Below are 11,589 nucleotides of genomic sequence, written 5' to 3' on the forward strand. Positions count from 1 at the left end.
GAGGGGCCCTAAGGATATGCCACTAAGTGCCCGGCAGGGATGTGTGCTGTCTTGTCCAAATAGGGCATCAAGCCTCAGAGTGATAGGAGACTATCCCACACAGTGACTGTGCGGTGCTAGTGTGTACCCACTCTTCTGGGTCCAGCTCTGTTGCAGGCAGTTACGGGACATGGCAGCAGCTCCGCTGGCAAGGATTACTGCGTCCTGCACCGGCCTCCTCTGGTTGGGTATGAGGGACACATGGTTCCTGCTGTGCTGTGTTCAGGTCTGTAGACTGGGAAAGGCAGCACAGGTAAGTCTCTCCCAGGCGTAAGAGTGGATTGGTGAGGGGATACAGGGCTTTGAGATGGGCTGGGGGAGCTGGGAATACAGCATGGAGTCATTGAAGAGAGACAGACTGTTGGGTATGTGGGAGAAAGGAGAGACATACATATTTATGTATGTGTATAGAGGGAAAAAAATAAAAATAATATATATATATATATATATATATATATATACAGAGAGTCAACTGGTGGCACTCTTGGGACTTGCTATCACAAATTGCTCAGACCACTCATGTGGATGATCAACGTTTCGATTGTTTAATCGTCTTCAGGATACTGCATAATACAAAAAACAAACATTTATAACTCACCCTGTGAATGCACGCCGTCTCACGCCGCCGGGCTCCGGGCGTCCGTCTTCCCCTGATGACGTCACACCTCTGCGACGTGCGCTCTCCGGCGCTCACACCAAGTTCCGAACTGAACTCCCGTTGCCTAGCGACGAGAATAGGCATAGACATGTGACATACTTCCACCACCACAATGCATGTAGATTAAAAATAAAAAACAAATACAAAAGCAGTTCAATTTGCCCACCAATCTGCATTGAAGTATTTTGTGATCAGACATATCATCAATAAATACCAAAGTACTTTATATATTATGACGGGATACCCTATTCCTCTCATTTACAGAAAACAGTTTAAGCCAAAATTTTCATTGAGGCCATATGGGGATACAGTATTTAGTTCATGTATCCACCTTGCCTCACACTGCAATAGACATTTATCTCTATCGCCACCTCTGATCCTTTTTTCCACTTGATCAATGATCATGTATCTCAATGTTGATAACCCATGTTTATGCGTTCTAAAGTGCCTTGCTACCGGTTGTTCCTGGGCTACTATTTGTCCCTCCATGGCCTTTCTAATAGATGACCGGTGCATATTCATTCGTTCCTTAAATTGCCTAGTGGTCTTCCCTATATAGAGAAGACCACATGGGCACCGAATGAAATATACAACATGCGTACTGGTACATGTTAAGACTTTCCTTATAGGGATCCGTTTGCCGGTATGCGGATGTGCAAATGTGTCACCTTTTTCCAGGTAACTACATGTGATGCACCCCACACACCGGTAACATATGCTATATGTGTTTTAGCAGTTTATAGCAGTTGATAAGCCCTTTTGCTATGGCGGATAGCAGCGGACTGAGAAATGTGACACTGCCTGTGGGAGAAACATGGAGTTTCTCAGATATGGATGCAGATGAGATCCGATTCAAAGAAAATTTTTCTACAACAGGCGGTGATGAAACTAATGAACAGCTCTTTACACAGCTTCTCAGGCTCCGCAAGAAAGAAGTAGATTATTTTCTGCATGGGGTAACATTGTCAGACTACCATAGAAGTGGTCAGATACCACGTGGTTTTCGCATAAGGAATACCCCTACCATCGGCAAATTCAGTAGCGACTTTTGTCGCAAATGGGCTGCTATTTTAAACAAATGCAGCCTGGACTTAATCTTGTTGGTGATTCAGGAATCCTCAAGAGAACTGGAGCTGGTTAAAGCCAAAATCACTGCATTTGAGGAACTGCATGTACCAAAATTAACATCTGATAAAAGCCAGCCCTGGATGGAAAAACTTAAATTACAGGTAGAAAATTACCGGAAGGATCTGGTACGTTTCAAACGTGAAAAACTTGTAACAGTTCAACGAGATTATGCGGAGAACAAAGTATATACATGGGCTTTTAACCCTGAGCGAAAACGCTTCTTTCATAAGAAGTAGCGAAATTATAGGAAGTTCCCGGGGGACACAGAAACTTCTAGTGGAGGAGTATCCTCTCTAAGTGACAATGAAGACTCAAGAAAAAAATCGGATAAGAAACCCCCTTTAGTAATCAGCACCCGCGCCAAGCGCGGACCATCAAAAGACGCCGAACAAGGAGAGGTAGCCAGTGGCTCAGGCAAGTCAAAAGCCAAATCAAACAAAAAGAAAACAACATAGTCTTCAATCTCTCAAATAGACAACTAACGGAGAGTGAAACAGCTGTCTTGAATAAAGGTCTTTCCTTTGTCCCTTCATGCAATATGGATCGCTTTCAGTGGAAGGTGGACTCATATAAATTTAACAGAAACTTACGATTAAGAGAACACTTACAGTTGTCCAAACCTGAGATGAGAGAAAGTGATGTACCTTCGGCCATAAGACCAAGATCAAAATTTGATCCATATACGAATAATGTCTCACTCAAATGCTTCCAGCGAAGGTTGGATCAGAAAATTGGGGACATTAAATTAAGTACACAATCAAGTGGATCAAATATGTCTAAAGCAGAATTTGACGCCATGTGCAGTCTCAGTAAGGACACAAGTATAGTTATCCGTCCAGCGGACAAGGGGGGAGGGATTGTGGTTCAGGATTTAGATCAATATTGCAAGGAAGTATACCGTCAATTAGGTGATAGCAATGTATATTGTGAATTACAAGCTGATCCTACAATAGCATTTAATAATGAATTGTTTGTTGTACTTACAAAAGCTGTATCAGACAATATAATTTCAGATACATTAAAAAGTGCATTATATCAACGGTTTCCAACAGCACCTGTACTATACACAATCCCAAAAATTCATAAAGATCCCATTTCCCCACCTGGACGTCCAATAATTTCAGCCCGGGACTCCATTTATTATAATGTCTCAAAATATCTAGACACACATTTCCAACCAGTAATACAGGCCCAGATCACATATTTAAAGGATACTACATCCTTTATCCTCAAATTAAAACAATTACCATCTCCACTACCAAAGTGCTTCTTGTGTTCCCTTGATGTTGTAAATCTATATACTAGTATACCCCATGAGGAAGGTCTAAGAGCGGCTAAGAGACTTCTTACTAACAACCCCTTTTACACTGGTCCAGATGTTTCATTTTTTATTAATCTCTTGGAATTGACATTAAAAAAGAATTACTTTACATTCAACAACAAATGGTATCTGCAGCAGCAAGGCTGCGCAATGGGGTCCTGTGTGGCCCCAGCATTTGCAAACAGCTACATGTTTGAAGTGGAACGAGAAATATTTTTCTCGGACCCTAATATAGCATCTAAATTTTTGGTCTTCGTAAAATATATAGATGATCTTTTTATTATTTGGTTGGGAGAGGAGAGTGACTTTCATGAACTAATGATTATGGCTAATGGTGCTAATGAGTATATTAAATTCACATACACGATTAGTGATTATGAAGTGAATTATCTTGATGTAACTATTCAAATAAGTGAAAATATGTTGCACACTTCTCTTTATAAGAAAAAAACAGATCGCAACAATATGTTGCATCATTCAAGTCAGCATCCTATAGCAACCAAGGAAGGACTCCCCTTTTCCCAGTTCATCAGAGTTCATCGAATCTCTGATGATATGGAGAAGACAATCAAGGAAATAGATTGCATGATTATGCAATTTATGGCCAGAGGTTATAAATATGATCAATTAATTAAAGCTAAAACCAAAGCATTACAGACATCAAGGGAGCAATTACTAACAGAAAGGAGGAGGTCTCAAGAAGACTCATCCCGAATGCCATTTGTCCAACAATTTCATACACAAAGTCAGCTAGTGGTCAAGGAAACTAAATTGTTATGGCCACTAGTCACTACAGACCCTGACCTAAAAGCATTGAGAAAGGTGAGATTAATGCCGAGCTTCAGACGAAGCAAAAACCTCAAACAGTGGCTTGTAAAAAATGATATATCTGAAAACACCAAAGAGCGTACAAAATCAAACTTTCTGACAAGGAAGCCAGGATGTTACCGGTGTGTGGGGTGCATCACATGTAGTTACCTGGAAAAAGGTGACACATTTGCACATCCGCATACCGGCAAACGGATCCCTATAAGGAAAGTCTTAACATGTACCAGTACGCATGTTGTATATTTCATTCGGTGCCCATGTGGTCTTCTCTATATAGGGAAGACCACTAGGCAATTTAAGGAACGAATGAATATGCACCGGTCATCTATTAGAAAGGCCATGGAGGGACAAATAGTAGCCCAGGAACAACCGGTAGCAAGGCACTTTAGAACGCATAAACATGGGTTATCAACATTGAGATACATGATCATTGATCAAGTGGAAAAAAGGATCAGAGGTGGCGATAGAGATAAATGTCTATTGCAGTGTGAGGCAAGGTGGATACATGAACTAAATACTGTATCCCCATATGGCCTCAATGAAAATTTTGGCTTAAACTGTTTTCTGTAAATGAGAGGAATAGGGTATCCCGTCATAATATATAAAGTACTTTGGTATTTATTGATATGTCTGATCACAAAATACTTCAATGCAGATTGGTGGGCAAATTTAACTGCTTTTGTATTTGTTTTTTATTTTTAATCTACATGCATTGTGGTGGTGGAAGTATGTCACATGTCTATGCCTATTCCCGTCGCTAGGCAACGGGAGTTCAGTTCGGAACTTGGTGTGAGCGCCGGAGAGCGCACGTCGCAGAGGTGTGACGTCATCAGGGGAAGACGGACGCCCGGAGCCCGGCGGCGTGAGACGGCGTGCATTCACAGGGTGAGTTATAAATGTTTGTTTTTTGTATTATGCAGTATCCTGAAGACGATTAAACAATCGAAACGTTGATCATCCACACGAGTGGTCTGAGCAATTTGTGATAGCAAGTCCCAAGAGTGCCACCAGTTGACTCTCTGTATCATTGGTGTGCAGTACACCTAGGAGGGCACCAGGGCATGGTGATATTCTTATGGAAGAGTGCCGACCAGAATTGCGTATATATATATATATATATATATATATATATATATATATATTTATTTATTAACAGTTTTTTTTATATAGCACATCAAATTCCTATGCACTTTAATATATGTATATAAAATATAATCTAAGGGGGGCCCCACTGTACCTGGCCTCCAGATTTCTGTTGCCAGCCCTGGTTAGGGTTAGGCTGTGGGGAGGGGGGTTAGGGTTAAACAACACTGAGGGGGTTAGCTGTAGACACTAAGGGGGAGAGTTAGGCTGCTGAAAAGGAGGGTTAGGGCTAGGGGGGTGGGCGGGGAGAGTTAGATTACTTACCTCACCCCTGTCAAGATCGAGATGGTGGTATCAGTATTGTGACTGCTGGCATCCTGTCCGCCAGTCATGCACCGATCTCCCCTTACCATGAATTTTTAACTACAACAATAGACAATCTTGTGCTATCTCAAGGAATAAATAATGGACATGCTGCATGCATAAATCAATATATGTCATATATATCAATGGTCACCCTGTTTTACACTAGAAAAGAGCACATCCACAAATGCCCTTTTTAATAAAAACAATTTCTCTGTTTCAGAATTAAATTCATAAACTAAAATTATATGTACTTTCCAAGCAAATTCAAAATTCATATAAAAACAAACACTTAAAGCTATTTGTTGTCCACATAAAATATTACTTTCATTCACATGCAGAAAATGCTACATTTCACTGACTGAATAAATAATGCATTCACATTCAAATGGTTATCACTATGATGAAGCTCAGAAATGGATCTTTGTATAGGATCCCTTATGAGGAGCTCACTGTGAAGTAGTACAGTTTCGACAGGTTGGGTACGAAATATCTGCAGTTGGGTTCGCAACAGTCATGACACCGACATTGGGATCCTGATGGCCAGAATCCCAAAACATCCCAGTATTTTCTTTCCATCCCTAATCCTACCGCTAACCTTAATCCACTCCTCCTGCAACATGCCCTAACCTCCCCCTCCGGCAGCATAACTATAGCCCCCACCCACAGCCTAACCCTTACCTCCCCTAACCCTACCCCTAGTGCCTAACCCTAGCCCCAACACTGGTACTCATCTCCCGATTCTGGCCATCGGGAACCCACTGTCGGCCTCCTGACTGTTGTTTTTCAAACAATTCGAAGTACAGCATGCAGGCATACAATGGGGAAAAGTATAGGGCAAGCCCTGCCAGCCCTGAGCTAGTGCGTATGATAAATCCTTGTATAGATTAAATGGCCAGGTTACTCTCCAGTTTGCAGAGGATGCCATGAAAATGCAACCTCTCCACCTCTTTTTCCCATCTTAATAAATTACAATTTGTATGCACTGCTCCACATATCATGACACAGAGATGCACCTACTAGTTCGTATATCATTAGGTACAGTACATCTTTACTCTGCCAAGTCTACCAGCTCTCCTCCTAGCTAATCACCTACTGTCCATCCCAATGGTGAATTTTGCATTAGGCATGTAAGGCATGTGCCTAGGGATGGCACTTGTTTTGGGTGGGGGGGGGGGGGGGGGCACTTGGATGCTTATTTTAGTAATGTCTGTCCAAAATTTACCAGCAACTACTAAATATATTTCCATTGGACTGTACCTATATACGCTATTTTGCAGAGTAGAAAAAGGCATGCAGAGGCTGCCCATATAAATTGTGCTACATAGTAAATATGTATACATATTTAAAAATAAAACAAAATATCATAGTTCAGTAAATGAGGGCTTATAAGTTATAACCAGTGAAAAAATAATAAAATTACATGGGAAGGATGGGTGGGGGGGATTACTGTTGTGCCTAGGTGTGCTCTGACCCCTAAATTTGTCCCTGGCTCATCAGTCACCTCAGTGTCACCCTCTTTGTGTATTCCACTCCCCTCACAGTTGTAAACTTCCACAAGCAGGGGCCTCATTTCTTGTGTTTTCTTCCCTTCATTACAACAGTCACCTTTATATCCATGCTTATCACCTCCTGCTTTGCTTACTACATCCTGCTTAGCCTCTAAGTGAATTATAGTATAGGCTTCAAATTTGTGTTGTCTGTCTACTGCCTTAACCAGGCCAATAACGGTGTGAATATCATGGTGTAGTTTAGAAGGGAATTTAGGCTGTCGTGATGTAGGGAAGTAGTGGCATGCAATTTGATGAGTGCCGTAGTTATTCAATAACCAGCCCTTACATTGCACACAGAATGAAAATGTAGTTTGAAAACCTGAACAAACAGAAAACACAAAAGCAGAAATTGTAAAAAAATAAATGTTATTGTAGTTAGATGTATTTAACCTTCTAATTAGAATCGGTGGAAAAAGCTGTCCATAGCAATCAATCAGCTTTGGCGATCATTTTATGTAATATTCTTAATGATAGCGACCCACAAAATGGTTGCTATGGGCATCTTCTCTATTTGACACATCTGCCTCAGTGTGACAGGACTTCCCCAAATTAATCTTCAAAGCTTTAGGCTGGAATTGCATGAGATCTGGCATTGGCAGTTGTTTTGTGACACATATTCATGTAACATGGAGTCTTTATATTTCAGAAAGGGTCAACATGCTCTCATTGACTGTGCTGGGAGTGAGAGTGTTGTTCTCCAAGGCTCTGTCCTTCAACCTCATTATGACGGCAAAGTTCTTAAACCTATGAGGTAACCTTTCCTGTACTACAATTCACTGTACCAATTTATGTAAAGACATACATGAGAAGGCAGGACTTTATTTTTTATAAAACATTATTAAACGTACACAATTACTAATAGGGAAATAATAATGGTCCTGATTCTAAGAGGGATGCATTTAAAAAAATGGTGTTTGAAATCTGTGCACACGTCGATATGCACTGCGCATGTGTCCACTGGTGTTCCTGGGTAGTGACTATGGGATGTCTTACCTTGTGGGGGTGTCAGTGTCAGGGACTGCGTTGAGAGACGCTGTTCCACTGACACCAGTGACCATGTACCATTGCACATTTTGAGCAAACATAGGGATGCTCTAATGTCCACTGGTGATGCCGATGTCTGCTTGTTGCTGTGACTATTTGAGCACCACAGGCAAATACAACCACAGCCATTGGGCTTCTCATTAGGCAGCCCATTGCCTATGACATTAATTCGCAGTAGTGGTTAGAAAAATTACAGTGTGCCCTATTACCCCAATACTGACCCACGCACATGTAGAAGCACATTTGTTTGAAATAGAGGAACACCAGACAATGGGGCAGATGTATTAAGCCCGGAGAAGACATAAGGAAGTGATAAAGCGGTGATAAATGCAAGGTGATAATGCACCAGCCAATCAGCTCCAATATGTAAATTTGCGGTTATGAGCCGATTGGCTGGTGCGTTATCACCTTGCACTTATCACCGCTTTATCACTTCTTTATGCCTTCTCCAGGCTTAATACATCTGCCCCAAAGGGTGGTATTGAAATTATATATCATGCCCAATCTCCTTTCTAAAATGGTCCCTGTTATCATGTATATTGCGCCCAAGGTAATCAGGTTTAGCTGCATAAAGGGTTGGACGCCTCACTATCCCCGCTAAAATGATGATACCACGCCCTTCAGCATAAACAGAATGGGTGTAGAAGAGGACAGAAAGAATTGAATACCAACCAATTACTTAAACTCATGTGAAGAATCTAAAGCCTACATCTCAACCATGTTGTGTCAAATAAAAATAGTTTTTTACATTTAATGTAGTAGCTTTCCTAGCAATTTTGTTCACAGTGGACTTGCGAAAATATGCTAATGACTCAGCCACTGTCTTGTGCAAAGAGACACCCACTGTTGGCATCTCACATCTGCCGCTCACACAGGATGTAGTCCAGGTCCTGGAGCTCACCATCCTGATGGTCAAAATACAGACAAATCCCGACGGTTAGTATTAGGGTCACACACTAGGGGGGTTTAGGGTTAGGCTGTGGGAGAAGACGGTTTGGGTTAGGCTGCTGAAAGGGATGGTTGGGGTGGGACCATGGGGGGAATACTTTCCAAAATTATCAGGAGTTTTTCCATCAGAATTCCGCTGTCAGGATTGTGACCATTGGGATGGTCACTACCAGATATCAGGCCCAACCTACTCATACTCATCACCAGAAACATCCGGCACAACAAGCGCACATCGGTCGGGCCATGGGACCTCTGAAAAAAACTATGTTGTCTCAGAAAGAGCACCTTTCCTAAGACACTGGGCTCTCTCCAACTCTGAGCGAATTATTAGTGGCTGATTCGTTGCCTCCCCCAATTGCTGACTACTTGTCTCTCACTTTGTGAATAAATCCTCTGTGGGTCTGCAATTGCAGATCATTTGCTGCTTGTGCGTAGTGTGGCTTTAATGCATGCGCAGTGACAAAAAAATCTTTCTATTGCATCCAACATCAACGGTGGATGTACTTCTGAATCAAGCCCATTATACCTACACATACAGTAGTGAGTTTTTACATTGGGATGGCGAAAAAAATTAAAAATAAAAAGATAATTTTCAAGAGTAGATTATATTTTGTGAAAAAAAAGTGGAATCCTGTTGTTTGCAATTTTAGAACAGTGAATAATGCTGAAGCAAGAATCACAATGCATTTATTTGTGGTGTTTCTAAAAAAAAATACTGTTTGCTTTTGGGTCACTTTCTTGACATTTCAATTAAAACTCCACTTATTTTGTCCATTTTAGTTCAATTTTATTTGATGCATTATGTTGAGCAAAAAACTAATTGTATTTTTGGAAAATACCAAGTCCTCTGGAAAAAATAAGCAAGGCATGATATGTGTGGTTTTTATATTAACAAGTCAGTGATGGTGATGAAATGTGCAAAATAGCCACAGATATGAGAAAACCATCTGCAGTGAAGGGGTTAAACTGCTCAAACAAACTACAATTTTTTCAAAGGAGCCAAATAAGTAAAAATAACCATCCTTATATCTGTTTTCAGGTTCTGTTGAGCCATGGACCAAATGAAGTTCTACCATGAAAGATTCGTCCAACGGCTATCTGTTGTATTGCGAATGTGATCTAAACAGCTATCTAATTATCTATCTATCTATCTATCTATCTATCTATCTATCTATCTATCTATCTATCTTACATATCTGCAGCTGTCTTACATATAATATATACAATTTATTTAGATTTTTTTATGAAATAATTTCAGTGTATTGGCAAATATTAACTTGTAATTTGTTAGTAGGTGTGAAACAGGGGTGTGTCAAGAGAGGAGTGGGCCAGTGTGCAGTCTCCATCTGGGCCCACTTCCTTCCTCTATAGCTGGCAGCGCGGCACTAGTAGATTCTGGCTCTTTGCCAGAGTTTTCTATGCATGGTGCAGTGGCCATTTTCCCAGTGATTTTCCTACTGCGCCCGTGTAAAACGTTGGGAAAATGGCCTCTGCACCATTTCCCCGGTGATTTTGCAGGCCTGCGGCTGCCGGCAATTGACTCCGGAAAAGTAAGTATGGAAGAAATGGGTGCCGGGTGTGCAGTGTGGGCTCCCTTGGACCTAGGGGCCCATGTGCACCACACACCCTGCACCCATTATAGATATGCCATTGGTGTGAGAGCACAAATCAGACATAATTGAACACAGTTCCGAGGGGCAAAATTACACAGCAGTAACACATCTCACCAATTGTCCATTTCTCTTTACCTGCCTTGTAAATCTTTTTAAACTTTATTAACAAATTGACAAAATAACAGTACAGTTGTCGCAAAAAGTATGAGAAACATTGTTCCTACATAATCCTATTAATGATAATTACTTTTGTATTACCAGAAAAGCTGACATTGTAGAGTCTAATATGCCAACAGAGATACATTTGAATGAGTTGGTTTTACAGCAGGCTTATATAGGGTTATTCCAGAATATAAGGGATAAGGTGCAAAATCTTCTTAAAGAAAGACATGCAATGGATTAGCCTATGCGCAAATCAGAAATGTAGGGTAAATAAAACATGATAATTATACCTTATTCTATAGCTTTACTGCATGCTTTATAAAGGTGTGTTTATATTTATATATAATCTTGTTTATTTTTTATTAAAATTATATTTCCGTGGAGCATGATTTCAATATTTCAATGATGTCATATGTTTATTGTGATAGGCAGCTTGCAACAAAATATTAGCTGTGGGCAGGGCTGGATTAACATGTGTGGGGGGAAGGGGGGCCCAGGGTAAATAACAATAACATTGTCACCTTGATATGTTTGCAATGTTATTAGGAAATACGCGTAAATTCTCCCAGCACCATAAATGTGTTAAACACATTATGCTACACAGAAAACACATCATCATCATCATCATCATCATCATTTGCTTATGTTCTCTTAGCTTGTGTAACTTTGCATCCTCTTCAGTCAAAGAGTTAATAATAATGCAATTTAAAAAATGGAATTGAAAAGTAGGCCAAGCACTGTATACTACATCACTGAGCAGTTGTACAGATTCTCTGATGTAGAAATGTTGGTGTGTATCTTTCACAAGCAACTTTCTGTTAAACAAGACTTTTCTGAGGATATGAAACA

General features: G+C 40.7%; 1 gene segment (V, D, J or C); it reads left to right on the forward strand.

Moving 5' to 3' along the window:
* LOC134891315 (T cell receptor delta constant-like) overlaps positions 1–11,063 on the forward strand; it is a 30,900-nt gene extending 19,837 nt beyond the window's left edge. The window contains 2 exon segments of the C gene segment in view: positions 7,620–7,724; positions 10,005–11,063. Of these exon segments, the coding sequence occupies positions 7,620–7,723 (104 nt within the window).
* The last annotated feature ends 526 nt before the right edge of the window (positions 11,064–11,589 follow it).

This window comes from Pseudophryne corroboree, chromosome 1, assembly GCF_028390025.1.
Source record: "Pseudophryne corroboree isolate aPseCor3 chromosome 1, aPseCor3.hap2, whole genome shotgun sequence".
NCBI lineage: Eukaryota > Metazoa > Chordata > Amphibia > Anura > Myobatrachidae > Pseudophryne > Pseudophryne corroboree.